General features: G+C 35.5%; 1 protein-coding gene across 1 annotated transcript in view; it reads right to left on the reverse strand.

Moving 5' to 3' along the window:
* Nucleotides 1–8989: 8989 nt before the first annotated feature.
* The window catches only part of LOC114653642 (TGF-beta receptor type-1-like), a 101631-nt gene continuing 90415 nt past the window's right edge, over nt 8990–20205 (reverse strand). The window contains exons 6-9 of the mRNA XM_028804062.2: nt 19318–19474; nt 19024–19148; nt 18520–18650; nt 8990–16742 (exon numbers count right to left, since the gene is read on the reverse strand). Of these exons, the coding sequence (XP_028659895.2) occupies nt 16617–16742; nt 18520–18650; nt 19024–19148; nt 19318–19474 (539 nt within the window). The 3' untranslated portion in view covers nt 8990–16616. The remainder of the gene's footprint in view (nt 16743–18519; nt 18651–19023; nt 19149–19317; nt 19475–20205) is intronic.

Raw genomic sequence — 20205 nt, forward strand, 5'->3', positions numbered from 1 at the left:
TTCTTCTCCTCTGACGTTCTTTCTTCGTTGGTAGGACTGTTTGCAGTCTTGACAAACAATAACAAATGATACTGGCCCCCAGACGTTCATGTAGTGCATTGCAGTTACAAAAACCAATGTGGTTCTTTGTGACTGGAGCCTCTATTGAAGGTTCCGTTTATGATGCGTCGACAATAAAAAATCCGCATCAACGATTACGTCAAGTAATCATTACAGCCCTAGTCTGGAGTCTCTCCCAGCATGGCAAGAAGCTTCTGAGACCTGTCACCACTCAGGGGGAGGATGTGGAAGTACCTGGGGGTTCATATAAACAACAAACTGGAATGGTCTGATAACACAACGTGATGTATAAGAACGGTCAGAGCAGATTGTACTTGGTAAGTAGACTCAGATCTGTTGAGGTATGCAGCAGTCCTTAGTAAACAGTGTGGTGTTCTATGCTGCAGTCTCCTGAGGAAGCAACCTGAGCTCAAAAGAAACCCAATGCTTGACCAAACTTAGCAGGAAAGCCTGCTCCATTACAGGGTGAACCCTGGACACACTGGAAGCTGTTGTAGAAAAAAAAAAAGATGGTGGCAGAACTGGATGCCATCATGAAAAATCCCCTCCAGGAGGCACCGTCTTAGAGCACTTTTAGTTACAGGCTCATTCCATCACGATGCACTAAAAAGCATCTTTAGGGGTCTTTTGTACCCACAGTTGAGGCAATTCAATACTTCCACCCAATGTACTCATGTTTATTTTTATTTATTTAATTATTTATTCTTTTTTTACATTTTATTAATTTTATTAAAATCAAATAACATTTCATACAAAGCAAGTCAAGTTTACCAAAACTAGGTTCGAAACAAATCGACCCCCACCCATGAGAAAGAGAGCTAGGTTAAGAGAGTAAAAATTTTATAATAGTAAGCATATGTAAATAAATAAATTAATAAAAAGAAATTGAGGGGAGAGAATCCACTTCCTCAATTTAAATGCTTATTCTAAAATGTTATTGATCAGATCCTGCCAGGTTTTGAAAAAGTTTTGTACAGATCCTCCAAGTGAGAATTAGATTTTTTCCAATTTCAGATAATATATAACATCAGTTACCCACTGACTTAGAATAGGTGAGTTAGGACTTTTCCAGGTGAGAAAAATAAGCCTACGTGCCAAAAGTGAAGTAAAGGCAATTACAGTTTGTTTGTCCTTCTCCACTTTGGTGTCCTTCAAGATGGGCTTAAACACAGCTGTTAATGGATTAGGAAGGATTGTGACGCCAAGGCTGTCTGAAAGGCAGTTAAAGATTTTTGTCCAAATTGATAATAATTTGGTGCAGGCCCAAAACATGTGACCCAATGAGGCTGCAACTTGATTGCAGCATTCGCAGGTTGGATCTTGCCCTGGAAACATTTTGGACAATTTTAAATGAGACAGATGTCCTCAATATATAATTTTAAGTTTAATAATTGTATGCTTTGCGCATATGGAGCTCGAGTGGATTCTGTGCATTGCTACCTTCCACTCCTTTTTGGAGATGTTGAGTGAGAGATCCTTTTTCCACTGTCCTCTGCGATCTTTGAAAGGGAGGGACTTTAAAATGGTTTTATATATTACCGAAATGCTGTCTGAGTCCTCAAGACTGATCAATATTTCTTTGGGAATAGAGGTAGGTGGGAGGTGAGGGAAATTGGGCAGGTTTTGTTTAACAAATTTTCTAATAATGATTGGATGTATTATCCGTCCTGTGAGTCTGAATCCTTGTCTTTTATGTTTCTGCTGCAGTATGCATTTGAGTTTCCTCATGGGATTAATAAAGTTTATCTAATTTAATCTAATAACATAAATTACTTCAATGCAATTTTGTAGGTTATTATCTAATGTAAACAGATTATTAGATTCAGGATAAACTGTGCGGGCACATACCAAAAACAACACATTGTCCAAAACACTTTCTTGCCACTCTGTCTGTAAACTGATTGTTGATTGCTTGACTTTTCACCTACAAAAAAAGAAGATGTTTTTCCATGTCCCACACCTTACTTTGAACCACAACTTAAAACAGTTCTTGCTCTTGCTCTTCTCAATATGCAGCAGCAACTCACTGTGCTTGGAATTCTAAATTTCCTTCCAATGTACTGATCTTTGAAGTGCCAACTAAACAGCAGCAGATGGGTTAAGGAAGTCACTCATCTCAAGTCATATATTACAATACATATTCCACAAGAGAATATTACCAAAGGGTACTTGCCAGTGTCATTGTGAACATTTCCTTAAGCCACATTTTTCTATATTGAAAATACATATTTTAGGTTAACAGGCGATTCTTAACTGGCACTAAGTGTGTATGGATAAGTGTGCAAGCAAAGCCTATGAGGAGACTGGCACCCTGAACAGAGACGTTTCCTTTCTTTCAAACAATGCTGCAGAGACAGTTCCAACTCCCACAGCGACCAAACTGCAAAACAGATTGAAAGATCTAACAGGAAATCATAATAATAATAATAATACATTTATATAGCACATTTCCCATGCTTAAGGAGCTTATTTAAACAGCAGGATATACTGTATGTGAAATTGGGTACAAATATTTCTGCACAGAACACTAAACAGATAAATACAGGTGATACAAAGCAATAAACAGAATAAAACACAATAAACCAGAGTAAAAATACTACATTTAATACTAAAAGAAAATCCTGAACAAATCACATCATTGGTGATACAACACACACAAATTATCCTGAGCATCTGGACAGAGGGGTAAACTGAAAGAAGGAGCAGAACGTCAGGTTAAAGTTAAAAGCCCTCCTGAACAGACAAGTTTTCAGTTGTTTTTTAAAAGAATGAACCGAGTCAGCTGATCTCTATTAATTCTGGGAGGTCATTCCAAAGTCTGGCACTACACAGCTGAAGACCCTGTCACTCACAGAGTGCAGGTTATTGTGGGGCACAACAACATTGCCAGAATCAAGAGAACCTTGGTGGGCAAATAGGAACATAACAATGGAGAATGTCACTGGTGTAGTCCAGCGCGAGGCCATTTAAAGCTTTGTAGGTAATTAATAGAATTTTATATTCAGTCTTGTAAGACACTGAGAGCCAGTGGAGGTGAAGCAGGACGGGTGTGATGTGCTCGCTGTTGCTGGTCCATGTTAGGTCTCTTGCAGCAGAGTCTTTAATTAACTGCAACTGTGATATAAGATTTGAAGGGGTGCCTGCCAGTAGGGAGTTACAATAATCGATGTGTGATGTGATAAAAGCAGGGACAAGTTTCTCAGCATAAGAAAAGGAGAGGAGTGAGCAACATGGGATATGTTATGGAGGTGTAAGCAAGAAAGTTTCTTAATGTGGTTTATGTGGGTGAAATAAGAAAGGGAGGAATCAAAGATGACACCAGGATTCCTTGCATTAGAATTGGGTGTCAAACTCTGGTCCTGGAGGGCCGCAATGGCTGCAGGTCTTCATTCTAACCACCTTCTTAATTAGTGACCTGTTTTTGATGCTAATTAGCTTCTTTTGCCTAAGTTTTAATTAACTCAACTCGGACCCCTAGTTCCTTCTATTTCCTTAATAGAATAATGAGACACAAAATGAGCAAACAGGTGATCAGCTAACCACATTATCTGAACATAAAGAAAGATGAGGGTCTCAGTAAGGTTGATCTCTCAGGTCAATAATCAGAAACAGAAAATCAACAGTTTGGGAAATGTCTGCTATAGCAGAAAGAGAGCAGCAGCAAGCCGAGGAATTAAGTAACGGGTTTATTTAACAGCAAGAATTGGCTTCTCATTAAGAAACTGGCTGGAGTGAAATTGGTTGGAGTTTGAAACCCCTGTTTAGCTGGTCATCTGTTGGCTCGTTTCAAGTCACATTTCTGTTTGGCTGCCATTTAATGAAGAAAAGAATCAATTGATAGGGCTGAATCCTTAAAAACAGGGCTATTAAAATGAAGGGAAAAGGAGTTAATTAGCAGTGAAAACTGGTCACTGATTAGGAAAAGGGTTAGAATGAAAACCTGCAGCCACTGCAGCCCTCCAGGCCTGGAGTTCGACACCTGTGCATTAGAAGGTCTGATGAGGTCACCATCAAGAGTGACTGAAAAGGAGCTCATTTTCTTAAGTTGTGCTTTAGTGCCAATTTGCAGGAGTTCAGTTTAAATTTTAAAGAGTTCTTCTCAATCCAGAGAAAGCTCTGATTGAGTATCATCTGCATAAAAATGATAACTCAGTCCAAAGCTGGGAATGATATGACTGAGGGGAAGCATATAGATACAGAAGAGCAGAGGACCGAGGACAGAGCTCTGACGAACTCCTTGTTTTACTGGCGCCAAGCTGAACCTGCTGTTGCCAAGACTAACAAACTCTTGCCTATCAGTCTGATAGGACTTGAACCACTGGAGGGCAGCACAAGAGACACCCAGCATGTTCTCCATTCTGTACAGCAGAATGGCATGTCTGTGTCAAAAGCTGCACTGAGTAACATAATTAAATTAGCTGGTTTGCCCAACGTCTGCAAATCATTGGTTACCTGAAGCAGGGCAGTTTCACAGCTGTGCTGCACTCTGAAACCAGACTGAAAGCGTTCCATTAGTTTATTACAGGTTAAGTAATTGATGAGTTGGAAGGCTGCAACATGCTCAAGAACTTGTCACAGAAAAGGTAAGTGACAGAGAGGCTGAAATCTGTTAAGACTGTTAGCGTCAAGACAAGACTTTGTTTTTTTATTTTTTTAACATTGGGGTTGCAGAAGCGATTTTAAAAGTGGCTGGCACAAAGCCTGTGTCAAAGGATGCATTTATTATTGTTGTAACAGTCGGGATTATGGCATGAAGGCAGGATTTAAGAATTGTGGTGGGAATGGGGTCCAGTACACAATTGGCCTCATCTTACAAAGCAGGTCATTAACCAATACAAATGTGACTGGTGAGAATTTATAAAAGGAGCTGGACGGAGCAGAAAGACGGAAAGATATAAATGGAGGATGCATTATGTTAGTTAAATTATTTAGATCTTTAATTTTATTATGGAAACAGACTTCACTGACTTCAGTAGAGGAGAGAATTGGGCCATATGCAGGCTGAAGTAGTTTATTAAATAAAGAGAACAAAACACTCAGGTTATCAAGGCCACTTTTCTATTGTTCTGCCATAATTCGTGTTTTGGTTGCAGTTAGTGCATCTCTGTAAGCTCTTTGGTGGTCAGAGAAAGCCTGAATGTGCACAGTGAAGCCAGTCTTATGTGGCATTCTCTCAGGGCATTGCCCAGCTACTGTCAGGCTGTAATTTTGAATTGCATCATGGAGATGAACGCTTAAAAGAAACCTCCCTTCTTTTTAAAGGAGTGGTTTTATCTAGTGTTGAGTTATAATAGTCAACAAGACTATCTAGAATTGATGGAACAGGGAAATTGATCCAACAAGGATAGAGGGACAGATATTTTGAAGGTTTCTGAAAGAAATATGACATTTACAGGAAAGAGGAGGGAAGGGTAAAATTCTGCTTTATGATCAGAGTCCCAAATTACTATAATCAGTGTTACACATAGATAAGGCAGATGTAGAAATCAGGTCCAATGTAGGACCACCAGAGTTAGGAGGAAAATCAACATGTTGCAAAGTCAAAATAGTCCATTAAGGACAGAAATTCATTCTTCAGTTGACGTGTCAGAGTGTCAATATGAATGTTGAAGTCACTGAGAAGAATGACTCTTTCAGAAGGTGAACTTAATTTGGTTAAAAGTTCAGTCAGAACGGTTATGAAAGACCCATGGCATTTTGGGGTACGACAGACAACAATAAGACAGACAGGACCAGATTTCATAATTAGTTTAAGAGCAAGACGCTTGAAAGATAATGGACAGTCAATTGGGATTCTTTGGATGTTTAACTCGAATCTAGCATTTACTGCAACTCCTCCTCGTCTTGAGCTATGAGCCTCTGAGAAGTAAATGTGTCCAGGTAGTGTCGCTTCTATGTTAGATGTAAATTCATTTGGTTTTTGCCAGGCTTCTTTTAAGCAAAATTACATCAAGGTTAGAAACTGTGATGAATTCTGACATCACCAATGCTTTACCATGAAGAAAGCTCGAGTTAAACAATGCAATATTAGCGGATGAGGGTTTGTTGTGCATGTGCACAGAGCCATAGGCAGAGGTTATTTTAGCATATTGAGAATTTGGTACACTGAACTGAACTGTGCACGGAACTGAAGATCCCTGAACAGATGCTGCCGGTGAACTTTTCATTCAGAGCATGGTGGTGACAATCTGACCTGCAATGTAAAGATTTCGGGGGCTGCACAATGCCACTGTCTTTTAGGTCTGACCACTCACTTTGAACAAACTGTTTAATGTGAAGGAGTCTATCACAAGAGTATTTTAGCATAGTTATGAGCAATACTTATCTGACAGTAGGAGAGAAGCAGCACAACACAGGGGAGAAGGTGAGATGGCTGGGGTATCACAGATGAGTGACAGAAAAAAAAAATCCAGAAGAAGCATGGTAGTAGATATAATAAGATGCACATGAAAGGTAGCCACCAGAATTTGGAGAATCCAACATACAACTACATACATACAACACTGGGTATTACAGGTATGATAGCCCCAGAGTTGCTTTCCAGGTGGCTGCAAATAATAGATCACTTCTCAGTCAGTCCCAGTTGAAGCACATATAGAAGGAATCATGTGCAATCCAGTATATCTATTATAATCAAGGAGACGGAACCTAACCCAAGCTGTATTTACATGTGCAAGTAATCATCTGCAGTTTTTCTTTGTCAAACACACTCCAATGCCAATAAACTGTGGGGAGGAGAAAAAAAAAAAAAGGGTTAAACGTCCCCATTTCTATCATTAATCTAAAAATGTACATGATGCCAGTGATAATTTTCTTGTGTTTAAATAAATGTTTAGTCAAATTGAGTAAACACATCTCACTCTGTTCTGCTTGGCTGTGTGACTAAGCCCTGCAAATGACCCAATATGTGTGCTTCTTGCCTTACACCCAGTACTGCTGGAATAATGGCACTTCAATAACACTAAGTATCCAGTTAGTCCAATTACTTTTTAAAACAATGAGTAACCTATATAATCTTAAAGTGTTATCCTACTGCTCTTGAGATTTTGTTACTGCATTTAGCACTGTAAATTCAGCTCATCAGCACAAATGTAGTTATTTCTGAAATATTGAGGAATACATTTTTCAGCCAGAAGAAGGCATAATGCGATCACCTGAACAATTGCCTTCGGAAACTTATTTTGCAGATGTTTCTAACTGTGGCTACTGCAAGCATGTGCAAAGCAAATACACATGCAGGTTGACACAGTGCAATGGGCTTTTGCAGACTACAGAATCCTTAACAGTAACCCAGTTAAGGGTTTACATAGCCACATAAGCAGGTTATTCACAGAGAAATCTTCCTTTCCACAAAAAAACAACTTGATACACTTTTTTTGAGCTTTAATTCCTTATAGCACACAGTAATTAAGGATCCTCTTGGAATCGGACATACATTTGAATGAATGGTAGATTAAGCTGAACAATTCTGAATGTGTGCACAATGACACACAAGCTACACTAACACTAAGTCACTTTACAGATAGGGTAGACTGTCCATGAAACAAATCACCTCCATAAATTATTGTAAAATACATTCTTCTATGGAACCTTGTGAGACTTTGCCAGCTCCTGGGATTCAGCGCACGCACAATATTTTGATTTCACATCGCTTCCAAAAGACGACATACAAGCAACCTTGCTGGCTAAATCTGTTTAGCCACTGCAGATAGAACTGCTTTTATATAGTAGATGCTGATCCATACTGCAATTTAAAGATTCAAAACGGAGTACACAATTCTTCAGGAGTGTTTTGATGAATGGGAGTTCTATACATGAGTGATGTTAAGGATATCAAATCTTAGAGCCAACTTAACATTATATAGATCTTTGTTTACACCTCAAAATCTATCCATGGCAAAATGCAATTACTCTGAAAAACCACTGCACGTTTGCGGTTTTCAATGTATAATGTACAGTATTTCACCTAGAAAACATACATACATACAGACATACATTCAACTTCCTGAAGTTTAGAATTTTATACGATGGAAACTTAAGTACATTCTGTAAATATGTTCAAGTGTTTTCATATATTTGTACCAGGAAACCCTCTTTCTCCCCTCATCTTAACCAACTACAGTACTTGGAGAAAGCAAACAAACACTCAAAACAGTTTTTTTTTTTGTTTTTTTTTTTATTCACTTACCTTTCTACTGTACTATGTTAGCACTTAACATAAGCATCACTCATAGCTAGTTCTCACATTTTTCCATCCTTTTGTACATACTACAAAAGTCAAAACATATGCTGTAGAAATCAGAGAAAAATCAACACTTCAGTATTAAGACTAGGATTTTTTTTTAAAAAATAGTTTGACCACTTAAAATAACACACAAGGCATTTCTGCACAATTTCGGCAAAACAGGTGCTGACATTCTTAAAGCATGAAAAGGCTTAAAAAAAAGCAAATATAGAATGTGGTAAAAATGAGTAACAGTTTTTTTTTTTTTTTTTTTTTACAACTTGGGAACAATACAAACCACAATACAAATGTTAATAGAACTGACAGTACCTGTAATTTTTGTACCCCTATATTACAGAAACAATGGCAAGTTTGAAGACAAAAATGATACCATTTTACATGAGGTAAATACGCCTTGGTCTTTGAAGAGGTATTTAAAAAAAAAAGTTTTAATTATAAAAGCAAATAATGGGGTTATGCTTTTTTCCTACAATGCAGTGATTTGCATATAACACCTCCAATATACTAGAATACATTACTTTTGCAACAACTCTCATATTGTATCCACTGATAAGTGACTAGTTATCCCAAATTTGATGTAATGAAGTTTAACATTCTCTCAATTATTACATTACAACTCTCTTGCAAAAAGAACAATAATCTCCACACAGACTATAAAATAAAATACGTGAAAGCTCCTCATACTTTGTTTCAAAATTTTACTTAAACAAGGGGTAATTAGCAACATTAATAATTACACTGAAATAATTTATTTGCAGAATAAATTTGCTGGTGCAACCAACTTGACCCTGGGGTATTTAATTATCATCACCTACGGCTTTCACCTGCATTTTATCCTTAATAGTAACAATTATAAAAAAAAAAAAAAAAAAATAATAATAATAATAAGGCTGCTGGTGAGACAGGTTAACATGAAGTTGAAAGAATCACCTGAGGTTGATATAAAAAAAATTAATATGCATAAGTTAGGTCTAGCCAAAACAGGTCCAGTAATGAAAAAGGACAGCTGGCCTTGTAATTATTGCATTGCTACACACACTACCCAAAGTGTCTACCATTAATAACAGATTTTGCTCAGATACTGTATTCTTTTGATTTTACCATCTTTCTATTGTAAACTGCCATTTAAATTTCATAAGCTTTACTTTCCTTCAGTTTGAGAACTCACCAGTAGCCTGTTTCAACTGAGAACCTCAGATACTAAAGTTCTGAGCTGTAAAAACCAAGGCTCTTCAAAAGGCGTACTGTACCTGGTTGTTGTCTTATACTTAAAACCCCTGGAAACATCTATTTCATCAGTGAGAAAGTTCTTTTACACATACTGGTTATAACTCCAAGACAAAACTCTAGCCAATGATCCTTGTAACAGTAAATGACAAGGAACTTAAACATTTTTAAAAGAAAATTTCCCAACAGTAATATTAATTTTGCCCTTGAAACTTGTTTGATCCTGGAAGAGAAAATAACCCAGTATGTATATCCCACAACAATATCATCCAAAAACTTGCAGGTGAAGTTAATCTTTCAATCACACTATTAAATATAATCATTAAATTAGATCTAACATAAAATCTAAAACCTATTAAGCTAGAACATTAATGCCAATCAACTTGAACAAACTTGCAATTTGCAGTTGGGGTGTTAAAGTCATAAATATACTATTACCAGTAATCTTTGGGCCTGCATTACATGATAAACTATGGTGTGACTATTTTCACACTTATTTCTTAAGCATTTTCAAGTTTGATGTACATAAAAAGAGATATTTATTTAACGATAAAACAATGGCATAATGGCATAGGAATGGCACTGCACTCTTCAAAAATGTTTTGTCAACTTTGAGTTTAATGGCACCTGTCTGGCAAGTATTTCAAAACACCTTAAACCATCTACCAATCCTGCACTTAAACTCTGCACAGAATTTCCTGTAAACAAATCAAACAAATAACACTACTACTGGTATTTTATAGCAGCACATTGTTAAAGTAATGCACTGGGCAGAAATTAAGGAACTAAAATAAAGTCTATTCATGACAAAGCTGGTATGTTCAATTACTTAAGATTTAACAAATTGTAACCAGAAGCCTCCAGTTGGTCCTTTAAGGCTTGCTGAAATAAACAGTAAAAGTAGTTCATTAAAAATGATTCATTAAATATATTTTCTTAATTTACATTCTTGCAGTAAAAGATGCCACTAAATATTTAAAAATCTATGGCTTAATGTCACCCTTTGCTTACATTTAAATATTTTGCTATTTTTTTTCCTTTTATTTTAAAAATGCACGCTTATACAAAAAGTTATGTGCACACACAAAAATAAACAGTAGTGTCTTTATATATGACAACTTATAAAAATAAAAGTAAAACAGGACTTGAATCCTTCCAACATTAAATACTTGTTTTCTAGTAGAAAGCCAGTGATATTGAGATTTTAAAAGGTGAAGTTGTACAGTCTGAAACAAATATAAATTGCAAAGACATGAAAAAAAATAAAACAAAGCTTTACAGATAATCAAAATCAACCATGATAGCTATATAACATATATGTATATAACCAAAGTTTCTGGGATTATATATTAAAGACCAACTGCAAGAAAATACATAAACAATAAGGGGGAGATGTCTGAAAACAGCAAAAAAACACTATAATGGTCCTCATTTGTGCACATATAGAAATTATACCCTCAAGATTTTTTTTCTTTTTATATATTTATACTGTATATATATTTCTTAAATGTAAATGAATAGGGTTATCACACACTGTTGTGTATGTCTGTGTGTACACACTTTTGTTTCCCCAGCCCCCATTTCTTTATTAATTTTAATAGCAGTGGCACTTTCTGGTTTACAACAAGTTTGGAAGGCATGGTATAATAACACAGCAGTAATAATATATAAAATATCAATATATTGCATATGTCAAAGCATGTTTGCCAAGACTGAATGAGGTCATGTTCATTTTCAAAATTATAAGAAATAAGTTATGCTGATCAAAAAGTAGATTAAAAAAAGGTGCAATATAATCCAAAAAAGCATTCAAATCACTCTTACCTCCCTAAACACAAATAATAATGCCAACAATACATAACCCACTCTAGTGTTTTATTTCCACTGTTGAGCTGAGCTGAGGTGAGTTTTGCAAGACAATAAGTAATCTCTTGTATGGGCTTGTTTTATGAGATGTGGGACAAAAATGAAGGGCCCAAAATTAAAGTCCATGATTCTTTGATGCCATGCTATAAAACAAATTTTACATTCATTTTTTTGTTCATTGTGCAAGAGATACTGTACAAAGATATTTTTATTACTGTTTGCTGTAAAAATTAAACATAAAAAATAAAATGCCAAGACAGTGGTAACAGTGATATAACACATGAGAAAACCAAAATAGGGTCAAGGAGCAGAAATGGAAATCAAACAAAATTAATAAAATATGTAAAAAGTGCTACCCCAAAGCATGTGTTACACATCCTATGGAATGCATTTTAAGTATCACCACCTCTACCAGCCCCTGCCTTTACACACACTCTCCCTTCTTTTTCCTAGGCTTGTGTCACCATACTGGTATTTACATCCCTGACACGCACTTTCTAGTGAGAGAATCCTCAACATATTCTACTTGCCAGAGACAAAGCAGAAAACTTCACTTATGTATATTGCACACACAAAGCTCTTTTGCACACTCAATACAATTAATGAATTTTGCATATATTAATTGTAAATATTTTAATCAAGGTAAAAATTTCGAAATTCACAACTGTTGAAGTGATATGTTGCATGATTCTCCCAATCACCAAATAAATAAAAGGTCTAATCTAGTGTTCTCAATATTTTACCATTAGAGTGTAGAGAGTTTCACATTCTTTTATAATATTCACATTTGTTAAAAAGAAAGTATTTACTTTGGAGACATAATGTAAAAATAACCTTATAAACACATTACCTTTATGCAATGACTCTTAAACATATTTCCAAGAACTGCAGGAAAGCTAGATTTACTTGTATACAATTTCTAAATCTGCTGTCATTTGCTAATTTTAATTTAGGCCTTTACCTATGCATAGGTTTTCAGCTTACTGTTTGCTATGGTATGGTTTCAAGATAATAAAGGAATACAAGTCTAAAGAGAAAAATTAAAGTAGAGAATAACTTTTCATATATTTAACTCCACACAACTTTCCAAAAGGAATCTAGGGAACTCATGGAAGGACTGCCTGACATTAGAGAAACTGCATATACCAAACAGCAATACAAGAAGATACAAAGAATCTAGATTTCTCCAGATCATGTAAGCACTTCTTTAGGCAGTTTTCTGGGACTAGTGAAAGGATTATGCAGGTTCAATTCATCTCACTCAAACAATATTTTTAATTAACTAATTTACTTCAGAAGGAGTGGTAGGAATTTGTTGGAAAAAAAAAAACCATAATGACAAGCAATTAATTGAGATGAAATCACTTAAAATAACATACCTTAAAAAAAATAGTATTGCTTGACTCTAAAAAGTTAAATTTCCCAATACTGGAAAACTCTCTTTGCGATTCTCTCATGACAAAAATATTAACCAAGCTGGAGGGCAATAAAGAGAAACAAATTTGCTTAGATAATATCGGATTAGGACTTTCTTTAAAACAAAACCTACAGAACTAATAGAGAAGTGCTTTGGGCCAATGGAGAAGTTTGCGATGATAGTAGCATTTTGCTTTCTTTCTGCCCTTTTTTTGTCTCCAGTATTACAACGATACTGGACACATTCTGCTCTGAACTTTTTTCTGTTGAGAATTACAAATAAAGCAATGAATGTTCCAGACGTTGGATAAGAGATTGCTACCCTGATCAGGAGTTGAAACTCTAATGAAATGAAAGGTGTAAGTATATTTAATTACCTGAAATTTACTTTTATTTTTTAATAGTAGGGCATCAGTGTGGCCGAGTGAACAGTGTTGCCACTTTAAACGCTCCAGAGTCCTGGATTTAGTAAATGTCCCCATTACTTTAAAGAAACAGTTAACCCCAGTTTTATATTTTTTTCTTGTATCATTAAAATTGTAGATTATTGTTTTCTCAGTTTTTCTTTTTTTGTTTGTTTTACTGATTTCTTAAAGTTTGGGTTACAGGTTGCCTCCAGTATGTTGCAAGTCGCTGTTATATTTAACATGAAGTTGCGGTAGGTTACTGTGGTTTGATTAAGCAATCAATATTCCTCTGAAGACTTTTCTCAATCCATAATCAATCCAACACCCTCCCACTCTATGGTTCAATGGCAATCCACCAAGGGGGAGCCATACCCTAATCCCCATTCTGCTTTATGACAAACAGTGGCCAAGGGAGCACATAAACATGCCCTGCCAATGACAATAGTCAATGAATGGGCCTCAAATACACTAAAATGGGCAAGAATGGGTTACTACAAAAACCCTGCTGTGTATAAATTATTAAAAAAAAAAAAAAAAAATACAGTAATCCCTTGCTACTTCGCGGTTCACTTTTCGCGGATTCACGACTTCGCGGGTTTTTAAATAGAAGTGATTGCCCGCCTATCGCGGAAGTTATGTTCCAGACCCATCAGCAACAGGAGAAAATCCGCGATATAGAAAGACCATATAAATAAACATTTTTATAGTTTAAGCCTTAAAATACCCATCCCACATGCTTTAAACACATGTAAACTTATAAAACACACTTTGTTAACACATATGATATGTGGATGCCGGGCTAAGGATATGAGTAACATCTCACTATTATAAAACATTTTAACTTCACGCAAGACAAGACAGTGAGACAGGAAAATTGGTGATGTACAGGCTTTTAAATTATTGACAGGCAGAGCGACAAGCAGCACAAAGTCCACTTCTCCTTAGCGTTCATTCAGCTCCCCACCCCCTTGACAATGCGAAGTGGCAGGAGTGTACTGTGCCTCCGGGCAGGGGGGTTTGAGCGAACGTGTGTTCAGCCCTCACACACCCCAACTCCTCCTCATCCTTCCGAACGCGCAGAGCGACAAGCAGGCATTTTGGCAGAAGCAGCACAAAGTCCATTTCTGCTCAGCGTGAGTTCAGCTGCCCCCCTTCACAAAGCAAGTGCAGACACATCGACGTCTGATCGCTGCGTGCAGTGTTGGTCTGCGGTGTTTAAGAATGTAGAAAGTGTTTAAGAGCATAGGAAGTGTTTATAAGAGTGTGGGAAATGTTAATAAGAGAGTGACAAAGGTTTATAAGACTGTGGGAAGGGTTTATAAAGCCTTAAAATATGTATAAATAATAAAATAAATATATGTCGCTACTTCGCGGATTTTCACCTATCGTGGGGGGCTCTGGAACGTAACCCCCGCGATAGGTGAGGGATTACTGTATAGCGCTTAATTTTCATCTAATAAAACCTATGGTGTAAAATATTGGATTTAGGGGTTATAATGAATAAGCTTGCCAAATTCAGAATTTCACTTTTATCTATTGCCTCTACTTGCATCTCATTAAAGAAACAGGAAGGTCCGTCTGTTCAAGAGCATGTCAAGCACACTGTGCAATAACACAAACTTTAAATCACTTTAAAGTTGAGCTTAGATCTTTTTTATCAACATTACATAATAATGTAGTACTTTGGAGTGTTAATGACTAATACTGCTTGTTAATATTTACCATTAAGAACTGACATTTTATTATCATCTATGCAATATATTTGGAGGCTAAAGTTGCAGATAGGTTACTGTTGGAATATGTGGGCTGAAAAACATTTATAATATTAAAAAGGGATAGTTTTGTGAATGAATTTTGTCTGTTGCACAACTATACAGTTCCATTTCCATGTGTATACAGAGTACAATATATTACTTCTAACTCAAAATGTTCAATAAACTGCAAAGACACTACTACACTACATAGTACAATGGGCCAGAGTCTGAATATTTTGGAAAAATGTAATATTTATATAGCTTGCATGGTATATAGAAAAAATATAGTTCTAGCAGTAACAGAAAACTCTAAAAGATCGGAGTAAAATCAATGCACATATTCACTTTTAGGATGCTAATCATTTGTTAACCCCTTTATTTAAAAGATCCAGATAATAACAGATGTGTCAGTAACACTAAATACTTTTAAAGCATGATTTTATATTAAGAGTTTCATAAAGTAATGCATGATATACAGGTCATCTTTCTTTTAAAGTATCTTGTCTTTAGAGTAAAACGCAACCACAGAAACAGTGTGAACTTCCTAGAAAATATGTCTTGAGATAGAATTTTTACAACAAATCTATTGCATAATCTATTTGCATAATCACATGCAAAGTTATTAGGATGAAAATATAAATAGTGTGTAATGTTTTTGCATACTTAATTTATGTGTAAGTATGGCCAAGAAAAATTGCTTATCTCATGTTTTTATGGAGAATGGAGATACTAATGGGGACTGAACAATGTCAAACATACAAAAACGTCCATGAAAAAAGTCTCAAATTACTTGTGTCACATAATCATACTTAATGCTGAGATAGAGATCTAGAAACAATTTAAAATAAATGATATAATGTGTCATTCTAAAATTCTGGTTCACATTTAATGCTGTTAATTAAGGCTCCAAAGACATCAGTGGGAATGTTGGCAGTGTAACTCATATACACTATATAAGGTGCTTCCTTGCAAACTTCAAACAAAATCCTTCTATGTTCTCAACCCCTCTGTAAACCCTGCATATTACCAGCAATGGTACAGGGTAATGATTTACCAAAGGTGGAATTTACTTTCTCTGGTCAACTCAACAGTGGAAACATGATACAAGACAACAAATAAGTTCTTCCATGATTAACACTGAATTGAAATTTGACCATACTAGCACGCATTGCTAATAAAACCACCTTAATTTAAGCACTAATATGTAGAACGTTAAGACCAGCAAATATAATCAATTCACTGGCCTCGTGACTCACCAAGCCCCTCCTCCCCTCACACACATACCCACCAGACCAACCCCCACCCCCACCCCCTCAATTGTTCTAAATATTGTTAAAAAATAAAGCTAACTACATCAATGTCTGTAAGATGTCCTGGGTAAGGAGGTGTTCATAGTGCACAGAAAGGATCCAATAGTTTAGCATCTTTCTTTTGTGATCCTATATAATATGAAAGGCAACAAGATCCAGCTTCTGTTCCCTCAGTGAGGTAGAACAAGTATCCCTTTCAGAGTACTCAAATACTGCAACCCAGGAGTTGAAATTAAAAGGCGTCTTCATTTTAATGCTCCTCTTCATTGACCAAACAAAACCAATCAGCTGAACCCTTCAAGCACCGAATGGATAAGTTGTTGAATTGTGTTTACATTTTTATGCCCTCTTGCTGACTGAGCTGAGATAACGTCTTCTTGATTCGCAGTGCTGTTAGTCTGGCTGCACCACTGGCATACCAACATTCACGCATGATCTTTGCCATTACACGCAAGGCCTAGTGAGAGAAAAAAAATGTTGAACATTAAGACAAAACACTGTTGAACATTAAGAATGATTTAATATTTAATATATTGTTAACTAAGAAATTCAAAGTTATAAATAATGCAGTGAAGTCCTTTGTAAAGTATTTCTTCCTCCAACTCTAAAGTTTAGTCACTTGAAAATTTGTTTCTGCCTACTTCAATTGTCTTTGATTGGGATTTTCAAACTTGTGTAAATATTTGTTTCTGTCTATTTTTGCAAACACATGCCCCCAGATACTGTACATAATATCAAAAGGCAGAAAATTCATTTTCAGTTAACATTTGAAAAAAGTCACCAGAGTATCACATGAAAGTATTTTTTCTCCTATAAGATGTCTTTAATCTCCTGTAAAGAAGTTTTATGTCATGTGCAACTGCATCATCTAGGATTCTTCAATAACTCATTTACAATTTATATATTATAACTCTCACAACATTTTATACTTGTAGGTGAGGCTACACCAGTCACAGACAGTGCCCATGCTAATTGTTAAAAGACCACATAAATACAGTATCTCTACCATTGGTTTTAAACTTGCTAGAAGAATTTAAAAATATCTCTGGATCTCAAATCTAGTATTTTATATACAATATAATTGGAAAAACTGATTTACCACCATCAGTGTATATTTATTCTTGATATCTTTAAAGCACACTAGGGGGCTTAGCCCCCTGCTCGCTTCGCTCGCCAACCCCCGTGTTTTCCAGATAACAAATCTTAAAAGTGTGTATTTCATTAGTTTCACTTTTATTTCAGAACTTCTTTAAAAACAATATTTGGAATCTTTAGAGTCCCAACATGCTGAATCTTTTAAATGAGGTCCACGAGACATGTGTTTAATGACTGTACCATAATTCAGGATGGGTTTCTCTGTTTGGAATTTCAGCACAGACAAACCGATCTACATCATCAGCAATTAATAATTTTTTTTTGCAAAGTAACCAATAAATGCATGTGAGGTAAACCCCATTTTTGAAACTCTCGGACTTGAACTTCAAAGCCTTACAATATTTACATACTTCAGACATATCACCTATCTCTATTCTCCAGGTGGTTCGATGTAATGCATGTATATCAAAGTGATCCAAACTCTGAGGGGGACCCAAACACTTGATTAAGAAATCATGTAAATTTTACAATGTATCGGGAGGGAGACCAAGGAGCTGACCAAAAACAGAGTACCGTTACTAATTTGTCTCCAATGACTGCTGAAGATTAATGATTAAATATATTTGATTTAGTATCATGCTATGCATCAATCCAAATATAAACATATAGTTTCCATATTTTTTAGTGCCATATTATTGCTTTTTCATGTCCTTTATATATAAGCTTATTTTTAACAAAATACAAAAAAATTAAAATAAAAAGGCAGCACATTAATTTTTAAAATGTATTATACTTGTCAATGAGTTATCCTTGATTTTACATCAGCCACACACTCCCCCACAGACTGTAGGAATACTTATGTACTCATTTTCAAATATTGAGGGACAATCTACTGCCAACCATGCACGCATGCGTGAACACTTACATACACACACTCCATCATTTTGGGCTAATTAAGTGTCACCAACTAACCCAATACACAACTATTTGGTAAATTGAATGAAAACCAGAGAAATCCAAAAAAACAGAGGTAGACTCTGGGAATACATGTGAGCCAGTATCATTAACCACAATTTCCCCTTCAAAACAAACAAATAGATAAATAAAAGTATGGAAAAGCCATAAAAGGTATACCATACCTCACAGCTCTGCCATCGATTAGGAATATTAGGCCTGAGTTTCTGTTCACACACAACCTTCCTCATTTCTTCTACAGATGGATCTGAAGGAACCAGGTCATAATACGGCAGCTGATAATCTTCGTGAATGCCTTTAATGAAAATACATTAAGAAATAGTGATCACGAAAGGAAATACGCAATGAAAAGAACAAGATTATTAAATACACTAATGGATATTCTGCATACATGGCCAATTCCATTCAGAATGTTCTTCTCTTTAAACTGCAAAATCACCCGGTTAAATACTGCTTGCAAATTTCAGGATATGCCCTATCCACAAATATCAATGGATGATTTAAACTGATCATCTAGCATTAGCAAACACTAAAATTCAATATTTTTAAATACAAAATTTAAAAACACCACACAGTTAAAAACACAGAGCTATATTTCTGGAGTATCATCACATCCAAAATGAAATATCTTCACTTCAAAGTATGTAAGTATTTAGCAGATGACTCACCCCCTATAGAACACCTTCGTGCAATTTCCCAGAAAACCAAACCCATGGCATAAATGTCAGCTCTTTTAAAAGATTCAAAATGTTTCATATTTATAGAATCATCCAAGACTTCTGGAGCCATATACCTAGAAATCAAAAGATTGCCCAAGAATTACTTTATATTTAATTATTCATTTAGCACCTCAACAATGTACAATAGTATTTCATTTTCTAGATTTTTTTCCTCCAGATATTTTTATGAAATATTGCATTGGTGCTTAAATAGACACAACTAACAAAAATTTCCAGCTTTACCTTTTTGTTCCTACTCTGTGATTGGGAGCAATATCAATTGTGTCTGTTGCCGAGTCGTGCCTTACTGCCAAGCCTAGATCAGCTATACAGCATGTACCATTCTTTTTCACTAAAATGTTCTTTGACTTCAAATCTCTGTGGGCAATGGCAGGTTTGCCTGTATAGAGAAAGTAAAATAAATACATAAATAAATAAATAAAATAATGAAAAAGAATCTTTTGCTAGTGCTATTAGTACACTACTGTTGTTAATGATGACTAAGACAATAATGACGGCAACAAAATTGACATTAAAATGCATTGTTCAGGACTTGAACTGAATTTGTGAAATATGAGGGGTACTTTCTTACAGTGTAAAAACAAAGGGGGGATTTTATATGCTTAAGGATATTTCTCATTGTATTCATAAAGAATTATATCATCATCCTGGATCTAATTTATCTTACCACGTGCACATACTAATTCATGAATATTTTCTATTCAGCAACTGAAATATAAAAATACTGCATAGAATTATCTGCCTGAATCTTGAATTCCTCCCAATTTATTTCTTTCTGCACATTTGTTATGTGATTGCATAAGCCAAGGCCTAAATTAAATCAGGTTTTATGTTTGATATACGTTCATTAATGAAACTGAATTATAAATTTGCAAGTTCATGAAATATCATTATTAAAAAGTGACTCATTTCAAAGACAGCATACTTTTAAAAAAAATTATATAGTTAGGTCCATAAATATTTGGACAGAGACAACTTTTTTCTAATTTTGGTTCTGTACATTACCACAATGAATTTTAAATGAAACAACTCAGATGCAGTTCAAGTGCAGCCTTTCAGCTTTAATTCAGTGGGGTGAACAAAACGATTGCATAAAAATGTGAGGCAACT

Source organism: Erpetoichthys calabaricus, chromosome 6 (assembly GCF_900747795.2).
Source record: "Erpetoichthys calabaricus chromosome 6, fErpCal1.3, whole genome shotgun sequence".
Taxonomy (NCBI): domain Eukaryota; kingdom Metazoa; phylum Chordata; class Cladistia; order Polypteriformes; family Polypteridae; genus Erpetoichthys; species Erpetoichthys calabaricus.